At 38.8% G+C, this 21,352-nt stretch overlaps 1 protein-coding gene across 2 annotated transcripts in view; it reads left to right on the top strand.

Moving 5' to 3' along the window:
* Window positions 1–218: 218 nt before the first annotated feature.
* LOC137274637 (TBC1 domain family member 19-like) overlaps window positions 219–21,352 on the top strand; it is a 29,806-nt gene continuing 8,672 nt past the window's right edge. The window contains exons 1-11 of one of the 2 annotated variants that reach the window (XM_067807943.1): window positions 219–305; window positions 1,071–1,218; window positions 1,682–1,754; window positions 3,906–4,027; window positions 4,552–4,626; window positions 5,332–5,395; window positions 8,963–9,059; window positions 10,801–10,861; window positions 17,368–17,479; window positions 17,784–17,896; window positions 19,695–19,769. In XM_067807943.1, coding sequence (XP_067664044.1) covers window positions 1,126–1,218; window positions 1,682–1,754; window positions 3,906–4,027; window positions 4,552–4,626; window positions 5,332–5,395; window positions 8,963–9,059; window positions 10,801–10,861; window positions 17,368–17,479; window positions 17,784–17,896; window positions 19,695–19,769 — 885 coding nt within the window. In that variant the 5' untranslated portion in view covers window positions 219–305; window positions 1,071–1,125. Of the gene's footprint in view, window positions 306–1,070; window positions 1,219–1,681; window positions 1,755–3,905; window positions 4,028–4,551; window positions 4,627–5,331; window positions 5,405–8,962; window positions 9,060–10,800; window positions 10,862–17,367; window positions 17,480–17,783; window positions 17,897–19,694; window positions 19,770–21,352 lie in introns of both variants that reach the window. The other variant, XM_067807942.1, reaches the window with a different exon arrangement.

Genomic DNA, 21,352 nt, shown 5'->3' with positions numbered 1-21,352 from the left:
ACGCTGAAACGGAGCCATTCAAAGGGGAGCTGCCATTGTATATTATTATGATTTACTTATGAAAATATTATGACTATTCACAATGTCTAGCCCTTCCTCTTTGAATGAAACCATTACATTAAAATCAATGTTATTAGAACTGATTGATAATAACATTATTTGTATAACTGTTCTCTGGTGGATTGAAAATTTGAAGAAAGGAAAACTAATGCTCCCTCGCACCTACCGGAAGTTCGCCATTGCCAAGGAGATTGTACACAAGCTCATCGCTACGCATCTTTTTGTCATTTTGATTCAATACATTGGTATGATTTCTTGATATTTTGAAATTACGACATCTTCGTTTTCTGAAGTGCAGATATGTGAATTTGAATACGAATGCTTAATGACCGCTACCTTTGATCATAGGAGTATTCATATATGCATTAATTTTCTCACACGTCTTGGCAGTCCGTCTATCGGGCATATGTACATATTCAAGATATTGATTCATTAGGGTGATCAATTTCGGTGTCTGTATCGATGTGTATTTTTCGTTGACAACAATTTGAGTAACCTCGCGTAATCAATATTCGCGCACATAACACGTTTCGGCACGGTATATTGATATGTGTCACATTGTGTGCTTGAATGGAGAACGGAATTTCGTTTTCCAGCAAAACATGTCTTTTGGCATTTTGAATTAGAACAAATTGCCTGAAACATTAATTTCATTTTCATTAATTTCATCAGAGACCATATAACAGAGAACCTCTAGTTCTATCTCCAATGAAAATCTAAAACAAGAATTCTGAAATAGTTCCATGAAAGGGAGATAATCTTGATGATGTTACTTGGAAGGTTATTGGGGACCTTGTAATGAAAACAAACAGAAAAGCAAGATTTATGGATTTATGGATTCTTTATTGTGAACAACACAATGTTTCATCAGGTGAATGAAGGAGCAAGCTTCCATAAATCTTGCTTTTCGTTTGCATTCCACTTCTAAATGCGCTTCAAAGATTTGAAAGCAAACAGGTAAGCAGGAAGGCCTAGCTTTGTTTTTATGCTATGACTTGTTTTTGTTACAGCCAGTGTATCAGTGCCCACTGTAAGATGACATGACCATGAAGCAGCAGTGCCATCATGGTTGAACAATATCAAGAGCAATACATGCTGGATCTACTGCAGCACTTGAGGACCTCCAAACTCTACACAGATCTGCACAATGCAGCACAGGTTGGCAGTCTTACTTGTGTCAACAATAACTGTAACATATCTGATTATGCTTGTTGTGAGATGAAACAGAAATGCTTTTTTGAGTTTCCATGACCTGTTAATGCAGGTTAAGAAAATTATTCATTTTGATTTCTCTTGAATACATATGCTCAATGTAACATTTGTATAGTGCTTGTATACAGCTCAGCTACTCAAAGATGCTTTATTTCTTCTTGATTACTGGATGTCAGTCTCAACAGTACATCGTTTTATCAATCTCAACCCCCTGGGGATTATACCACTCTTGCTGCCACAAGGTGCACTGAGTTCATGTGGCTTTCTCTTCCTACCAAGGTAATCATTCACAACTGAGTGGACTGGGACACATAGTCACAGTACTTTGTCCATGTTCACTGCATGTTGCTGTACCCTCAACTAGGTGTTTTCACATATAGGTTTAGCAATATATTTATTCTTTTCACAGATAGAAGCAGCCAAGGCAAGTCTCCGTATCTCAGACTTGAAAAAGGGTGTGCAAACTGGACTTATACAGTCAGGTACTGAAAGGTTGTCCTCAGCTAGAGTATTTAGGACATTGCAGTTCTCTGGTAATGATACTGTATCAGTCAGTTATTATGCCAGAAAGTAGTGAGTAGTGATACAAATCTGAGAAAGCAGACTCATGTAAAACTGTGATAAAAGGTACAAGAAATCCCCCTTTAACCAGCAAAACATAACACAGACAAGTCTAACATATTCCATAATATACTGGACAAGTTACAATGAATCACAATACAGATTTCTAGTACATTGCACGAGTCACACTTCCAAGGTAATGGGTCACAAATATCGAATATTAACTCATCAGAATCTTGGCATCATACTGTGAGATCAACACAGCGTGTCAATCTTCTAGGTCAGAGGATTCAGATGATATTGGTGACAGTCGATGATAGCCAGAGGCACACACATGGCTTCAGTATTTCCGAGTGTAAGTCTGCATGTGTGTGTCTTAACTCAACAACCGGACCTTATATACACTGACAAACTGTCCAGAACCTTTGAGCACAGCGCGGCCACAACACCATTCACTTAAAACTTTCTCAAACAGAAAGTAAACAATAGATTGCCAAGGGCAGGCAACTGGGGTGCTATCAAGAAGGCCTGCTGCTAATATTACTATTGCCATTGACCATATATCATATAAAAAGTGACCCACAATTTTCACACACAAAACTCTAAACATTGTGACCCAAGGACAACTGTCACTAAACAATGATAATATCATTATATATCGATATAATTACAGTAAACACACTCTTGTAACTTAAGTCAATCAATGCTTGTCAGTAGGGCTGCAATGGTTCACCCAGATCTTCATTCGATTTTTGATATTGGTACCCACGATTCTATCATATTCAATTTGATTCTCCATACAAATGAAAATCTCAGATTGCATTTAACTCCCTGAGTTGGCCTTTGTAGTGTGAAGTCCTTTATCAACTTGGCAGTGTCTGGTGTCAACAATTCTCAATGCATTTTTAGCCCTGCGTCAACCAATCATCTTTCACCTTATTCCAGCGCTCAAAACTGCTCATGTTGGAATCTAAATTAAATACATCCTGGCTGCATGTAAATAATCTAAATTGGTATTTAAATATCAAATCGAAATATATGATAATGGTTATCGAAAATCAAAACTTAGGTGTCAGATTCAATTTCAAACTGAATCGTTTCAGTCCTACACATCAGAACTGTCAGCATTTGAAATCTCCTATGTCCGTATGTCGTAAGTGTATTTGAAGTAAGACCATGTGATATCACTATGGAAACATCTTTGTTTAGAGAAATCTGTTGCTCTTCATTAGCATTTATTGTACATGTTCTGCTGAACCATAGACATGTTTTTCAGAAACTTCTTTGAGAGGCATTTACAAGTTGGAGTAGTAAGGAAGGACGACAATTTATGGATGAACAACTTCTTTACTGCTATGAGAGCGATGTTTCAGTGTAGGTTCTAACACCGTTATCAAACAAGTGATGATTATCATCACCAAGTTGTTCATCCATATATTGTCATCTTCCATGTTTATCAGAATGTGTGTGATTCCTGATGGAATCATATTATAACAAGAGCAGGTAGGAGGGCAGACAAATGTATGTTCATCTGCTGACTAACCAAGAAACATGACCAGAGAGTAACATAATCTAGGATTCGTACACACGGTCAGGGTTACTCAATACCAAATGTTACTTCTATAGTAATGTTCCACACCAAATGTGATTTACTTGAAAATATCCGTGGACACATTTAAACATAAGTCATGGTGATAAATATAACAGCACTAAATACTCATAATGATGGTAATAATAGTTGCTGTACACATAAAAAATGTGTTTTTAAGAAAACATAAAAATCTTACTATTTCCTACAATCACAGCTGTCACGTGTCTTTTTCTCTTCACATGTTTACATTTGCTGCTTGCTCATGGAGTTTCTGATACTGATTTAGAGTTATGTAACCTCGTAGGTGGCTGGCTAAACCCATGGGAAACAACTCTGCACAGTTATTAGTCAGTTAGCTATACTTTTTTTGGAAAAGATAGTCTCAGAACTTTGTCTCATCCTACAGTCCTGAAAACAGTTTTCGCCAGTTTAATTAAAGTTGGAAAGAAATGAATCATTCTGTGTTTTTTGTTGCTCCCAGGCTGGGACAGACGACTGCGCAATGCTGTGTGTAAGTACATACAGACCCACCCCAAGGCCTCCCAGCCACACACACCCCCAGAACAGACCAAGGAACCCCTGGCTCACCTCAGGAAGGCACAGGTAGTTATCACAACTCAAAGTACTTAGAGATATTTGTATCAGGTTCTGTTATTGTATCAGGTCTTGTGTACCTGTGAAGATAATGGTTAGAATTTGTCTTCAGCAAAACATGGTTGTTGTGAAAGCGGATTAACAGGACTAGGTGGTCAGGCTTGCTGACTTCTTTGACACATGTCATTGTATCCCAATTGCTTAGTTCGATGCTGGTGCTGTTAATCATTGGATTGTCTAGTCCAGATTCTACTATTTGTAGGCAGCTGGAATATTGCTGAGTGCCTCATTCAACAACAAACCAACCATCCATCTAGATTTTTTGTGTTGCAATCTCTAGCTTCAAGTATTTTATCAGCAGGCACACATCATTGACACATCAAGCCCAATAGGATTTGTGGCATGTTACTTGGTTATTGTAACCATGTAATACACTGAAGCCAGACTCAAGATTTTCAGGTTTAGTCCTAGTGTAGGATGCAGTAAGATGTGACAGGAGAGGTGTTAACATGTGACTGTTATTTTCATAACAGCAAGGATGGGAGAAGAAGATTCTAAAGAGTCTGAACAGTATGTGCACAGAGCTGAATATTCCTCTTGCTAGAAGGGTAAGTGTGACTGCTGTTTATGATGACGATCATGATGACGACAACAATGATGATGATGATGATGTGTGCATAAATTTCTTGAATGAATAGTCATTCACAATGTTCATAGATGTGTACCCCCATATTTGAGTAATGCTAACAGTGATGCATAAAAAGACAACTAAATCACTGGTGACATGTTTTAATAACAAGAAAGCAATTAAGTGATTGATATGGGGCAAATGTAAATTGTGCTTTGTGCCATTATTAGTATATTTAAAGACAACTGCCCTTTGCAAAATTGTATCCTGCTTCACAAATTTGGGCATCCCACTTGTAAACACTAATGTACACTAAATCCCAACACCCTTCTACAAAATACTGTAATTGCACTGGGTTGGTATTTCTGCTCAAGCCACACCGCTTCTTGTATGCAGTCTCAAACTGATATCTAAGAAAACACCTTTTGAAGCTATTTATTTTTTCAATTTCTGTCATATTGTTAAAGTATACTGAACAATAAAAGGAGCGCAACTCTTTTTTTCTTTTTTCTCAAATTTTTGAATAGAAGACATAAACATGAATGCTTACTTTTATGAGATTTCATTTAATCGAATCTTGTGTTTGTTTTGCCGTTCAGTATATATTGTAACCCCAAATTAGAAAAATATTAAGGTTTCACTTGAGGAGTTGTAATTAGAATTGCTGATGTGTATTTTTGATTAGCGCCCAGAGCGAGAGCAGCGTGAGATGTCATCTCGCTGGACCGAACTTGGCACTGATGGTCCAGGTAATTACTGTGAGTAGACATCTTGGATCTCAGCATGCTGGTTGCTGTGACTGTGTGCCACAGGTTGAAGTGAAGCAGGTGTATGGATTGCCAAAGATAGACATAGTCAACTAGAGCTGAGTTGATGATGCGTATGGTGCATTTGGTAGTGAGTCAAGTATAGACCTAGGAGTGTGTAGCTACAGCATGTACAGATAGACACAGTAACTAGAGCTCAGTTGATGAAGCGTATGGTGCATCTGATAGTGAATCTAGTACAGACTTAGGGCTGTGTAGCTACACTATGGATAGTTTGTTTACTGCCCCAGCCCCCTACCTGCCAGAGGTAAATTCCCTACCATGCATGTGCAATTAGTCAGAAACACCCCTGTCTCAAGTCTGTATTGCTGTCACTCCTTCTGACACTCCTGTCTTGTTAAATCCTACCTGATACCCATCCATCAAGAGTATCTGATGTGCCTTTGCGGTGAGATAAACAGCTTTTGAGGTGAGGGTCTTATTTTTCTCTCACATACAGAAAGCTTTGGCAAGTCATTGGGTTCTTTCAGACCTTGAGAAGGTACTTGTTGTCCTAGAGTGATTAGTTCCTCCTCTTAGGGTGGACAGATAGTAATCACAACTCTGACTCAAACAGAATGTATCTTCAATAGCTGAACAGAAGTCCTGCAGCAGTTGCAGACACAATCATGGCCTTAAGGCCCCTGATATGACAGATTGTTCAGTGTGAGGATAGGTGGTCCCACTGTGTCTGCTTGTATACACACAGAGTGACTTCATATTCCTTTTCTGCGCAGTTCAGGTATAGTAGTGGTATTTCTTCAGTTCCATTTGGAAAAGGGTGTAGTGACCTTGACCATTTGGGGGGAAATCATTCAGTGGCACTATTCTCTGGCAACAGCCTATAGGGCTGCATTTCTTTTCTGGTACAGACAGCGTTCGACTTGCCCATACTCACATTGGTTCACCTTGGGAATTGGCTGATTTTTCTTGATTGGCTGTTTGGTCCTGCCTTTTCAAGTCTATCGGCTCTCTTACTTCAGTTGTTGACACTCTTTGTTGGCAGTAGCTTGCAGCAATAGGGCTAGGAACATTCATGTGATGTATACCTATTCTGGCACTGACAGTGTCAGTATTCACCACCCGGATATCATGGGAAAATCCAGCCTATCAAACTTCCTACCCATAGCTTGCCTTTCACAGTCCTTTGAGTGTTTACCTGTTGGATGTCTGCATTACCCTAAAAGTTTCTACCAAACAAACCAATGGGAAAGGCAAGTGTTCCCAATTATTTTGTGAGTTATGAACACTATATGATCACTGACAGATCTTGAGATGGAAATTCCTACAAATCCCCTATGGAGCACCGCCCTTCATACGTCTCTTCAAGCAGCTTGACGCTCTTTGTTTTGAGTTTGTTTTGTACTGTTTGCTGACAAATTTCCTCCTCCAGCAAGCTTGGTCTTAGTATTAATTTATATGTGTGCCTCATGGAAGACCTCATGTGGAAAACTTGAAGATCTTTTCAGTAATAATTCTTCTTTGGGGTACCTGCTATTCTGATGAGAATGAGGATTGATGATTGAGGCAGGGGTGCTTCTGGCATGCATGGTAGGGGAGGTAACTCTGGGTGGTGAGAGAATTTAGAACATGAAAAACAAGGTTTTAGTTGGACAGTATTTTTATGAAAACACTATTACAACTGTCAGAGGATATTTTCAATAAGTGAAAATGCATATTTGTAACACAGGACTGATACAAAAGAGTGAAGCCTTTTTAAGAACACTTTGGATTTCGCTGTTTGACAAATAGGAAACTGGTTTTGCTACGAAGATTTATAGTACAAAATGTATCGTTTTGCTACAAAGATTTATAGTACAAAATGTATCGTAATTCCGTTGTTGCAGATATTTTATACATTGTGCTGTTTCAGAGCTGCATAGTATCAGCAACTGAATGGGTGCTCTGATTTGGTTATATTTGTGTTAAACAGTTTTCCTTTCACTTCGATAAGACTTTCCAAACAGAAATGGGAAACTATTTGCAGTGGATTTCATTTTAGATCTGAACCCAGTTGATCAGCACAAGAATGTGCTATCATGTATTTAGATTGGATGGTCAGTGTTCACCCAGGCATTAGGTGAAGTGACAATCTCAGTTATTTTCTTAGATCTCATGGGGTGGCGGCATAGCTTAGTGGTGAAAGTGTTGTCTTGCCTGAGACTCGGGTTTACTTTCCCCAAATGGTTACAATGTGTGAAGTCCATCTCTGGTGTCCCCAGTCATGATATTGCTGGAATATTGCAAGAAATAGAATGAAACTAAAATATACTCACTCACTCACTCAGACCTTATGGAGACATCATCATGATATGTCTGAGATATTGACCATGTAATGCTAGATATTAGCTCACTCACTCTTATGCTGAGAGGTATCACATCAGAGCATCTGATCCACATAAGGTAGGATCAACCCAGGTCAGATAATCCATGGGTTTAGTTGCTTAGTTAATCTCATGTGTACAGTGACCACTTGACCATTGTGATCATAGTGACCAATACTGTTACTTGTGATAAAACTAGGGACGGCAGTCATTGCTGCACCAAGACTTGTTATGTAACTCTTGTAATGGTGGTTGTGTTCACTGTAAATTGCTGTGAAACAATTGGGTGGAGTTGATTGTATTGTGCACCTATTGCTAAACTAACTGAAGAAAATCACATCCTGATGCATGAACATATCCATCTATACAATGCTTAAAAACAGCATTGGGAGGGTTTGCTCATGGATGCATGGATCCAAATCCAGGTTTAGCATGAACTCCACACTGTCATGCTCTACCTCACGCCCCATTCACTTCAAATGGATGCCTTCATTTTGTTCCAAAATTTGTTCTTTCAGTTCCATTCTTCGTTTATTTAGCAGTAATTCTCTCGATGATATCTGATATAAATATAGCATGTGTTATGATTTAAATGTGTGCTAATGACATTTCACTATTTGCACCAATTGTTGTTGAATATTGCACAGTTCTGTTTGATGAAAATGTTGCAGTATCTCCAAGGCATTTTCAACCCCTGACATTTTGACAGCTTGGACCCAAACTATTGTTACTTTTCTGTGAGTGTCTTAGTGTAGATTGGGCCTTCTGTCACAAGTCCAAACACAAAGGTGATTGTAAGTCACTAAGCTAACCTTTGTGTAGTGTTAAAGAATGGGAGTTCAGGTTAATCTTAGCAAAGAGTGCTTCATGAACGGCGACCCTTGTCGACAGAAAATGCCAGTATATATTCCAAAAGTAGTGTAATCCCTTCCCCTGTTGCAGTAGTTATGACTGACGTTAAGGCTTCGGAAAGATGACTTGTATTTACCGACAAAACATGCATGTTGATGAAAAAGTGTTACATGGGTTTCATGCTTACATTTACTTCACTGCATTGATTAGGGGGTTAAATTGCAGTGTAGGATTACTTCTGAATGTCAAGACTAAATTGTATAATGCTAAACAAATTTGTCTAAATATGGTTGGTAGATATGTCGTGTTTACTGTTTCTTTTGACACTGTATAGATCTGAGTCAGATTCGTCCAGTGTATGCACCCAAAGACTTCCTGGAGGTTGTCATCAGTCTCCAGAACCCCAACTATCAGTCAAGTCCGGCACCAAGGTAGGAGGAACTCACAGGATGTTTTCATGGTCCTCTATGAGGGAGCAGAGTTCATCATTGCAAACATAATGAAAATACAGCCAAATGCCTTAAATGTATTTGTTAATTGATTTAGGAACAAAATAGTCACATTTTTTTACCACCAGAATGACATTCTGAAAAACTAATATCAGTTTGTATTCTAATACTAACTATGCAATCAATTATTGTTTGGCATCTTAATAGAAGTTAGATTTTCATTTAGATTACCAATGTTACATTTTCTGCTTAGACTTCGCAAATGGCCTAAAAGAAATTACAAATCTCATATGTTTGAACATTTATATTTTGGGGGTTGTGTTCCGATGTAATGTTTATCATATCAACTTTCCCTTATATCAGCTATGGTACTATTTTAGTCATTGTTTTGATTGTGCACATTTTCAACAGATAACGGCAATGATTTTCTATGGCAAGCAGGTTTTACATTTTGTTAAGAAATTACAGATATCTTCAGTTGTTTTAAAGATATTATATTTGAAAATATCTATAATGCTTTAAAGGTATCTGTAAATAATTGAAGATATCTGTTATTAATTTCACATGTCTAAAATAGAATTATTTACATCTCAAAATGTCAAGGAGATATCAATATCATATTCGTGATAGGAGTGAAACAGTACACTCTCGCCATAGTATGGTATGTTTTGTGATATAAGGCCTATGGTTTAGTCTGTTTTCGTTTGGTACGTGAGATGGTATGTATTTTGGTACAATTTGAATGAACAAAACAGTCCTTTTATAAATTATATTAAATAAATTAACTAAACTAACAACACATAAGAAATGGATAACAAATGGCAGGTGATCCTCACAAATATGTCAAGAATTACTGCAGATTTGGCAAATCACCAGGGATGTTCGTGTGGTTTTTCCAGAACACAAGTCTCTCTGTTCATAGTTTCACTGGACAAACTTGCCTTTTGATGGCTAACAACATCTTCAGCTGTTATCTTTGTACATACTGCAAACAAAAAGTATGGGAACACCCTAAAATTTGATAGCCACATATATACTGGAATGTGGTGAGGTTATTTCCACTCTTAGGTAAATGCAATGTTTTGTGTGCGTAATGGGCACTTTGAATGACATGTTAGAACTTGCATCGATGTAACTGATTCAATATTCATTGAGTTTGAGTGAAATGAAACAGTGCCAAAAGCAGTGAAAAATGAGAGTGCTAAAACACACCCAGCGCCATGTTTGAGTCAAACGCCCAAACACAACTCACTAGTACATGTGGAAGACAGACTTCCCATTATTTTTTTATGTCTGAGATCATTCATTGCATTTAGTCTATAGTCTTACATACTCTACCAGTCATACTTGGAGATATCAGTAATTATCTCGAGATATCATCTTCAGTTCAATTCAACATGTCTGTTCAGTTCAAAATTTGTTCAGTTCAGTTGAATATATTTTTAAACCAACTGAAAATATCTGTAATTTCTTAATAAAAGTTAAAAGGGCCTACCATAATCTTTATCTTTTGCCCTTCATTCCATACAGGATCACATCTCTCTGTCTGAAACATGCAGCACAACCCTCAGTACATGCACATTGTTAATACACATGCAGAGCTTTGATGACCAGAAACACCATGAACATCTTGTTGTATACACCTGCTTACAATTTACTGTTTAAACAACCAGACACATTCATGCTGAAACATTCTACTGTCACCATCTGTCTTTTCTTTCAGTTTCTGCAACTTTTGGGGCATTATTCAAATTCCATTGAAAGTGAAAGAAATAAATGAACTGGTGAGTGAAGGTTTGACTTTGAAAATCCAAATAATTTTATGCTAAATACTCATCTCTATTTAAGTAATAGTCTTGTTGACTGCTTTACAGGCAGAAAAGACCAATAGAATAAGTGTAATGGATAACAACTTCTTTAATACAAGAACACGACATTTCGATACAGTTTCTTGTATGTTTTTCAAGTGCAAATGATGCAGGGAGAGAACAGGGGATATATATTCAACGGAAAACTAATTAACAAGTGATGATAACAAAAATGGTCATGACAATGGATACAAGGATAAACATAGAAGCCAGTGGTACACAGAGTCTAGTATGAATACAAGTTAACAATGTGATGATAACTAAGTAAGCCAGTGAGGTACACAGAGTGGATTGTTATTACAGGAGGCTAGAGTTGTTTGGTGAGCTCATCGTAAGCCGTGGGCATGGGGTTACCTTGGTTTTTGTTAATCAGGGGTCGGTATTGTTTTAATGTTGATAGCTTCAGTTATTTTTCTTTTGGTAAAGTCTGATTTGTTCTTTGAGAGGATGGTGTAGTCCAGTTGATTTGGTGATCGGGATGGCCCACTATATGATCTGAAATGGCTGAATTCTGGTCCGATAGTAGTAAAGATGGTGTCTGTTCCTGCTTGTTGCTTAAGAAGGTTTATTTCTTTACTGCAGCCGATTCAGTATGAGGAGGCTTGGTAGCAGGTGACAATAAAGTTGCTGCATTTGTCCTGTTCACTAACCGGGATGGGTAATGGTTCATTTCCTCATGCAGCCTTATAGAACATATGTTCTTAGCTCTTCTTGTAAGCATGGAGAAATACCTGACTTCACTCGTGGAGGGTGGTTGGACTGGATGGGTTTCCAGTATACTGTTGTCTGAAGCTGGTTAGAATGGGTGCGGGATACAAGGATGTCCGGGAAAGGGATCTGGTTGTTGGTTTCTGCCTCCCTGGTGAATTTGACTCTTGGATGTTAAAGAAAAAACTACATATCTAAGGGTCATTGTACATCACCACATCATAATTGGTCACATGCTGTCCCAGACTCAATACCTTCTGGCTTTTCTTCATGTTGTTTACATTCACAGAATATCCCATCAGGAATATTTTCTTTCATATAGTGTAGGTAATTATCAGTTTCATGGCCAGGAAGGATGAATGGACACCATTCATTTGACTGTTATAGTGATGAGCATGGCATTTATTTGGAGTGTGAAAAAATCAGTTTGATTATTGTATAAAATTTCTAATCTTTCCTTATCCTGACTCATGCTTCTGTATGCTTATCTCCTCCTATGCTTATTTGAAGTTCCCTTCTTGAAGCGGACATACAATCACACTCACCCACTAGCAGCCTCAGTTTGCTCATGGTGCCACTATTGGTCATAGCACCTGCCATGCTTGTCACTCTCGCCTCCATTGCCCTGCAAGGTGCTTTTTAGTCAAAATTTAGCTGTATATGGCTTTTGGTGTTTATTATTTATCATTATGATGTGAAATAGTTGATAAAATATGCATATCTTTCATGTGAAATCCACCATGTGTAATTCGGATTTTGATGAAATTGTACCTACCGGCTGTCTGCAGATGATCCACATTCATTATGTGGTGCTTGCAGAGTTGATTTTTCATCCAGTGTTCGCTGTCAACTCTGTAAGAATTTGTCTGATACTGAATTTAATCTATATTTGTTTGCTGTTCAGAGATGTGCAAAGACCAAATTACGAAGGCACTCTCAAGTCATGTCTGGTAAATCAGTACATAATTCATCTAGTAACTGTGTGTTAACAGCTGTTGATGTACATATTTCTGGTGAATCGTCTGACGTACCCTTGGGGCAGGTCTGTGAGATCATGAAGGCTGCATCCAAGTCACAGAAGAGACCGTGTTTGAACTTCACATCCTCAGCAGTTGAAGTTGTCTACTTTGCCCTGGATGAAGCATCTAGATCTTCATTGAAACCATGGTCCAGCACTTCATCAAAGTCCTTCAATGGTGACATTGTCCCTTTCAATGAGAGCGACAGCAACATTGAGCCTGCTCTACTACTTCCTTGGGTACTGATTGTCAGCAAGACATCTCAGCATTCAACTACTACTGGACTTTCAGCAACTGTCACAGAATCAACAATTCATTCAGAGGAGAGCCTGCCTTCAACGCAGACATTTGGCACATCAATTGGGCAACCTCAACACATTGGATGCATCACGCCGCTTCGTAGAAGAAAGGAAACTTCACTCATCAGTGATGACAGTAGCTTTGCAAGCAGGATCTGCAAGGAAAAGGCACACTCGGATGAAGATGATGTGTTTGATGAACGCTTGCATGCGAGAAAGTTTTCATCATCTGCTCATCGCAGTCTGGAGGAAGCCCCCTTTGCCAACTCAGCTGTTGTCTGCGCATATTGATCGAGATACAGCCATAAGGAATCCATGCAAGCATTCCCTGGACATTAAAGACCTCGACATCATTCATCATTGCTGTCAGATTCGGAGCATGTGCGCAGACCTGGGAGAATGCACTCACAGCATGAAGACCACTCCAGAGATCCTCGCAGGCAAGAGGAGCAGTCTGATGTTCAGTGAACCCACTTGCAGCATATATATATATATACATGTGCAAATGCCAGGACAATCACAAATTAAGGTATTTGGGAGAATCTATAATTGTTGACTTGACAAGTGCACTCACTTACCAGGACATTCACAGATGAAGAAAGTGGCATGTTAGAAGATCTTCATCAGTTGTGTCTCAAGGATGACGTCGGGAAGAATGTGCGATCGTCAATGCGTCAAGTGCATTCCACAAGGGATCATTCATGCACTTACAGCACTTCAGCTGGAAGAGTTTGCCGCATGTTTCACCCAGGATACTATGGATTAAGAGATGGGTCATCATCACCATTGGAAAGGGATCTACATCCTAGGTAGGACCATGCATGCATGCATGTGTGAATGTATTGGTGGAAGGTGGATTATTCTGCTAAACCCATGCATGCGGAAGGAGCATACGGGCGTTCATCGAAGGGACAACATTTTGAGAGACTTGCCCAGAGCATTCCCTCAAAGGTCTGGTATATCCACTGAAGGCCCTTAATAAAGTCTCTGTGTAATGCCAGAAGATTCCTTCTTCACTATAGGAGGCAATTATAAAGTAGAAGATGGGTAAGATGGTCTACTTACTTCGCGAGAGGATCAGTTCTTCATCTCCAAGCATCTAGCACCTACATCAGTGGGACTTACACATTTAAGGAGTCAAGCATCATGGTCGTCATGCACAATGGGGGAAGATTTCAAAAAGTTATGTCTTAGAGCTCCTTGGTCGGTGCTGTCAGTGGTTGGTGGAGGGACTAACGAATCAAGAAAGATCATGATGACCATGACAAAGTTACCTGCATTAACAAGATAAAGTCAACAGTGCACAAAGTAGTAACCTTGTGGGTTTCAAGATTATTTTATGATGTTTCATTGAACCCAGTTACTGCAGTCAACCTGTACCAGTGTGAAGGAAGCATGGAAATTGCTTCCCAACATGTGTATAAGATGACGACTGAATGATCTTCAGTTAAAGAACACAGACACATGCTAGGAGGACAGTCTACCTACGTCAGTATTAAGCAGTGGAGAGTTTCACACGCTTCTACCCAGTCATCTGTACACATACTCACTCGTATATCCGTGGGACAGCAAAGTTACTGACAAGCCTGAGTACTAGCTAGGAAATCACCACCTGCACAGGATTTCATGAGGCTACACCACCAGTGTTGTCACATAACGGAATCTGATTGGTCCATGAGGGACAACACGTGCACCTTGTGCAGAATGTGTGTCACAGTTCACATGAGAGGAAGTCGTCCATAGAAATGAACAACCCTTCCAACAATGTGGAAAGGCTACATGTTAATGATAATTTGTTCCCATTACCTCATCTATACGACTGTCTTCATGAATGAAGTTTGACAATTTGAAACAGTTGAACTTTTAACTCTGCTGCATTTTCTTAAAATAAAAAATCCTAACAACTAAAGAAATCTGGCCACCAAACTCAGATAGTGTACTATGTTTGAGTTTGATAAAACGATTTCCGTTCATTCTGGAAAATGCTTGTTCCTGCATTTCCTCAAATTTGAGCAAAAACTTGAACTTAATTAAAAACTCAGACTTCAGTTTGTTTTGAGAAATCGGGGCCTGATCTCACATAATACTACAGCTAGCCTTTCAACTGTTTGACATCGTCGACGGGCTTGTACATAAAGGCATGCAACATTCCATGTGCATGGAATGTCATGGCAGATGCTCAAATGCATCCCCTGCATCCATCTTCAACAGAGTGGATGTTACGGAAGTGTTCAGGAAGTGTTTCAGCAAGTCAGTAAAAAAAAAAGTTTCAACAAGCAGATATCAACATTCATATCTTTGGTACCAGATCAGCTTGCATGGGCAAAAGACGCTCTAAGCATCTTCCCACGGAGAGCATCTTGTGGGAAGGACTGAGCGCTTACACGGATGCTGCTGCTGATCTTGGACATGCACTATTGGGAAGCAAGGGAATGGTTTCCAGTACTCATAGACGAACTATTAAAACCATTGCTAAAACTATGAGAATGGAGGAATCTACTGTCCATTTGCACATCACACAAGCTCATGGAATCAAATATTGCTTAAAGAAATGAGGATACACTGCAGTGAAAGCAGTAACATTGGCTCTATGCAGATCAACTAACATGTTATCTAATGGCAAATGGATGCAAATTGAGACATGTGCCAATTAGGAAAGCTTTACAGCATTGAAAGCCTCACATTCTGAAGTGGCGGATTACTTATGTTATTTACGACATGCATGAGGACTCAAGGGTTCTGGGTTGTCGACTTGGCATTTGGCTCAGTTATCACCATGGAAATAGGGATAAAGTTGACGAATGTGCCAGAATTACTTGCCCTACTGCTTTCATTCAAGTTGGAGGACAAACAATGAAATTTCAAGGCACCAACTAGGGATCTGAATGTTTTATTAGAGCATCTCATTTGTGGATTAGGAACCACTAGACTGGACATCTTTTGAACTGCTGACATTGTGAACACTGTTTCTGCTTGCCCTAGCAACTGCAGCTTGGATGTCGGAAGTACACACTCTGGATTTTGGTCAAACATGATTTGCCTCTGAACATTTTAGAGCTGAGATTTGATTTTATCGCCAAAAAATCAACTGCCTGGACAACTGGTATTATCCACAGTTCTTGGGCCAGAAGTTAAGCAGGATTTATCTTTGTGCCCTATCAGAGCTCTGAAAATATATCTCTAACGAACTAAAACACGGAGATGAAAATTTAAGCATCTATTCATCCCCTTGTCTACTGGGACACAAATATCCCGGAATACCATCTCAGTACGGATCAGAGCGATTATAGTGAGAGCCTGCAAAGCAGCAGGACTTGAACCTCTTCAAGCCTCTGATCCACATGAAGTTAGAGCCCTGGCATCTACACTCGTTCTGTACACAAACTGCTCTCTTACAACTATTATGGAGAGCTGCTTTTGGAAATCAGATACAGTGTTTGCCAACCACTAGCTCAGAGACATAGCCATGGAGGACGTCTCTTACTAAGACAAGACGCTCCACGGAGTGAAATGCGCACATCTCAAACAGGCTAGCATGACTGAAAATGACCCTGTACTAATAATGCAGATGCTTGTACGTGTGAAGAGTCAAAACTTGTCCTAATGAGAAAATCTTGACATTAAGCTGCATTAGAAACTCACTTCCCAAGAAGAGAAGTCTGACATGTTGTGGGCCACCTGAATTAATGGATGGATATTGGAAGAAAAGGACCGATATAGTGTCGTTATCTTTCCGTAGGGGGAAATACAGGACATAATTTAAGACAGCGAGATAATCCAATTGTGACCTGGCCCACCACTGATTCTCTCGGATTCTGTTAGCATAATAGCATGAGTCAGGATCAGGAACAATATGTAATTTTAATTACAGCCTGAATAAAATTGAAACTTCATACTTATCCTTACTCATGACATCAAGCCCTCCCAAGTGACCCGCCTTTGGCACGTTGGATCTCCTTGCAATTTCATATGTCGGGCATTTCAGAGTGAGTAACAAGCATGGTCTGTTATGTGACCGATGAGGGATAATGGGAGGCTACTCTTGGGTGAGTGTGATTGTATGTTCGCTTTACAAAAGGAAATTTCAAGGGATTTTATGTGTGCCACTGTCATTCCCATAGAGGGAGGAAATAAGCATAACAGCATGAGTCAGGATAAGTGTAAAATATCAATTTTATTCAGAAAATTTCATTTTTCATATTACATGATATCTACATGCTTATTTGTGCAATACCATAAGGCTTTAGTAGGTAGAAATGACAACACATCTTAATTATTGGTGTATGAATTGCACAATATGAACAAGATAATGGGCAAATGAATTCTTTTTCTGTGTTGTACATATTGTCACACTTGTTACTGTTTATGTTCACCTGGTGATTGTTGCCTCTGACAGAGACTGCAGTACAGTGACATGTCCATCAATCAGTGTCAGACTGGAGTGGACGACTATTCTGACATCCCCGTGGAACTGTTTGAGCTGGACAGAGTCAAGCTGGGCAAAACTGGTAAGGAATGTGGAACAGAGTCAAACTTGAGAAATGTGCAGAAAGAGAGTACTTCATGCACATCCTGCAGGTTAGAACTGGTCATCAGAGCCCTGTGGCAAAGTCAGCTATTTAAATCACTCAGCCACGCTGGCTTCCACAAAAACATATGCCAGACAAGTGGTAGTCCAGGTCATGTACTTTGTGAGCAAGTGACGAGGTGCCTCACTCTCAGAGTGTAAGTTGGACTCTCAGAATCTACTACCTACTCCATGTTTTATTTTCTTAGATATTTGATGATGTGACTATTTCTGCCTGTGTACAGTTATCAAAGCAAACCATGGACCCATAGCCCAGGAGTATGCAAAGAAGGGCTGTCCTGTCAGTTTGCGAGGCGAGCTGTGGTGTCAGATGTTGGTGGTCGAGGTAGATGATGTGGTGAGTTGTGATGGATTATAGCAGCAGCAAAAATGATGCATCATTGGTATTGTTAAATTGAAGGGAAATTTGAGGCAGATTTACATAGGCTACAGGATGTGATAACATTGATTTTCATGAATGTATTGACAATGTTATTCTTATATTGCCAAGATTCTACTTGTAAATGAAGTCACACTCTTTCAAATAACTTTTCTCATACTGATTGTCAGATTCAGTGATACTTAAGATGCACGTTATTTCGGATTTTGGTGATATCATAAAGTGTTTCAGCTTAAGAGCATGAACCAAAATTAAACACAGAAATATTTTCAAAAGTGGTTTGTGTTGTGTCAGCTAGGGATGAAACTGTACACTCTCACCACGGCATGGTACATATTGTGGTACAAAGCCCGTTTCGGTTCAGAATACGAGATTTGATCATGATGCTGAGAATCGACAAGAGCCAAACTAAACCTTACATTGTTTAATAACATGATAAAACTTATTCAATTTTTTTATCATTTTGATTGAACAAAACTGCCATTATATTAATAAAATAAATTAACACAAATATAAGAACTCGATAGCAAAAGGGCAAGTGATCCTCACAAACACATCAAGAATTGCTGAATTACCTGATGATCACCACAGATGTTCATGGACATGGACACAAGTCTGTTCAAGGATTTACTGGACAAACTTGCCCCTTGATGGCTAACAACATCTCCAGCTGTTATCTTTATAATAATACTACAAACAAAAAGTATGGGAACACCCTTTGATAGCCACATATATACTGGAATGTGGTGAGGTTATTTCCACTCTTAGGTAAATGCAATGTTTTGTGTGCGTAATGGGCACATTGAATGACATGTTAGAACTTGCATTGATGTATCTGATTTGATATTCGTTGAGTTTGAGTGAAATGAAACAGTGTCAAAATCAGAGAAATACGAGGGTGCTAAAACACACTTAGTGCCATTCTTAAGTCAAACACCCAAACACAACACACTAGTACATGTGGAAGACACATTGTATTTTTATGTATCAGATCATTTTTTGCGTTTATTCAAAAGTATTCTACCAGTCGTACTTGGATAAACCCAATGGGAATTTTATGTAACAACTTGTCTTAAATACAGGTGATATGTTTACATAATGTACGCTGTTACAGAAGGTGCAGCACCATTGGAGAAATATTTTTTAGTTGAAATAATTGAAAAAGGAACCCAGGTACTGATGTCTGGTTGACTTGTATATCTAAGTAGACGATGTTCAAGGCAATTCTGAACTTACTTCCAGGAAAGTTGTGGCCATCTAGGAATACATGGATTTGAACAACATGATTTGTAGACATTTTAGAACAGCTATAAAAAGTTTTTTAAAAACTGAAAGTACCAATTTTTTTTGTTCCATTACCGTATATGGAACCGAAGGTCAAATACCATGCTTCTGCTAATACTGCAGTGTACCATTTCACCCCTAGTGTCAACTGCTTCCCAAATCTATAATATTCGAATAATTAACCAGTCTCTTTATAGTTATTTTGACTACATTTAGGGCAGGCATGTCAAGTATGAATACCTGAAATCACACCTTTAATTGTTAAAGGGTCAGTTTTTATTTCACCAAGAGATAAATTGTGGACCCTGAATTATTCCGAAATAGGCCTTTGTGATACAAATCCATAGCTGCATTGTAAAGCTCTTTTGAAAGAAATGTAAATGTTTGATCAAGTATCAGAAATGTAATCTTAATTGCTCATAAAAGTGTTGTTTGTATTATGGAGTGTGATTTCATGATTCTCCCATTGTAGGATGTGCTGTACTATGATCAACTGAAGGCCAATGTGCTGCAGCATGACCTGTTAGTGGACAACTTGTTATATAAGGTAAGTCTGACGTATAGGTCAGTCTGACCTGTTGGTGAACAACTCTGTTTATACAGTAAGTCTTGTAGGTAGGTCAGTTTGACCTGTTTGTGGACAGCTTGTTCTATAAGGAAAATTTGGTGTATTGGTCAGTCTGACCTTTTAGTGGACAACTTGTCCTACAAGGTAAGTCTGATGTGTGGGTCAGTCTGTCTTGTTAGTGGACAACTTGTTTTTTGCTCATTGAATGAACACTGAATGAACAGCCAGGGCTAAGATGTGTGAAGAAGGCAGGTCCTTAATGTAACATAGTCATCTGCCATGCATATGTGATAATTTCCATGCCTATGTTTGAATTTTTTCTGAATTTAGCAAGTTTAATTTTAGGTTAAATGCAAACTAAAGTCACTAGACTAAGAGATATTAAAAAAATAGGATGAAAAGGGATAGATTTGGCATTTGCAGTAGGGTGAAAATGGCCCTATTTCTTCATCACTGTGAGTGTACAGATATTTTTGCAATATGATCTGTTGTGTTCCTAAGTGTGCCATTATCTCTGTGCTGTTTTATTACAGGCCCTGTCACCCTTTATCACATCCTAGTTACTTTTGAGTTGCACTTTGATGTTTCTTTTGTATGCACATTATGCACCTCATATGCATCTCAATCATGTTTATTTGCACCATCATGCCACAGTATGGCTCATTGGCCTGATAATTCCCAGCATCCAGCACTACACTGTTTATGCTGTTATGCAGATCTGAAGTTATAAATGCTTAGTGCAAGCACAGTAAGAGTATGCTATGTGTTTATTGCAGACAAGTGGTTCATACGCAGTAGTATGCTGTCCTGTCATGGGCTACAAACCATATATTTTGGACATATGCATAGTGCACTTGCACAGATGCAAGACACACTGAACAAACTCATAACAAATGCCGACATATTGCATGAATTAGTACTGTTTGTCTTGTGATTGGGCCTAGCTTTGTACTTATTTGTAACTTGTATGGATAGCGTACAGGCTGGCTGAACATTTAGGGTGCAACTGAGATATAAGCATGATGCATATAGTCGGTGATCCACATTTGGATGCCCCATGTTGACAAAGCTTGATGTTCACACTATGCAATCTGCACTGGTAATGAAAACACTAGGAGGCAGTTACCGTAATATTAAATTAAGAATATGCTTGTTATTCATCAGAAGTGTGTCAGGCATGGGGCTGGCATAGATTTGGTACATCTAGAATATGCTCAGCATACAGACTGTATGTGCAGCTATTTGCAGCGAGAACAATAATGTTATGCAAATCTTATAGACATCATACATGTGCTGCAATACCACTAGACACACGATCCTATGTGGTTTTACCTCTGTCACAGTGGAAGTAGCCCCTGATTGACTTGCGAAAAACTGACATTCATCACATTGAAGGCAATTTTTATCAATTTATTTTTGAAAGTAATTAACAGAATACTAAACTCAGTCCTGTGAAATACCATTTTATCAAACTCATTAAAGATTTAGTATCAAACTCATGTTTGCTCGCTTAATTCTAACTCATTAACTCATTTAATAAAAGTGGTATTACACAAAACGTA

This window comes from Haliotis asinina, chromosome 2 (genome assembly GCF_037392515.1).
Source record: "Haliotis asinina isolate JCU_RB_2024 chromosome 2, JCU_Hal_asi_v2, whole genome shotgun sequence".
Classification (NCBI taxonomy): Eukaryota; Metazoa; Mollusca; class Gastropoda; order Lepetellida; family Haliotidae; genus Haliotis; species Haliotis asinina.
Note: the sequence above shows the minus strand (reverse complement) of the source record. Positions and strands in the feature narration are given on the sequence as shown.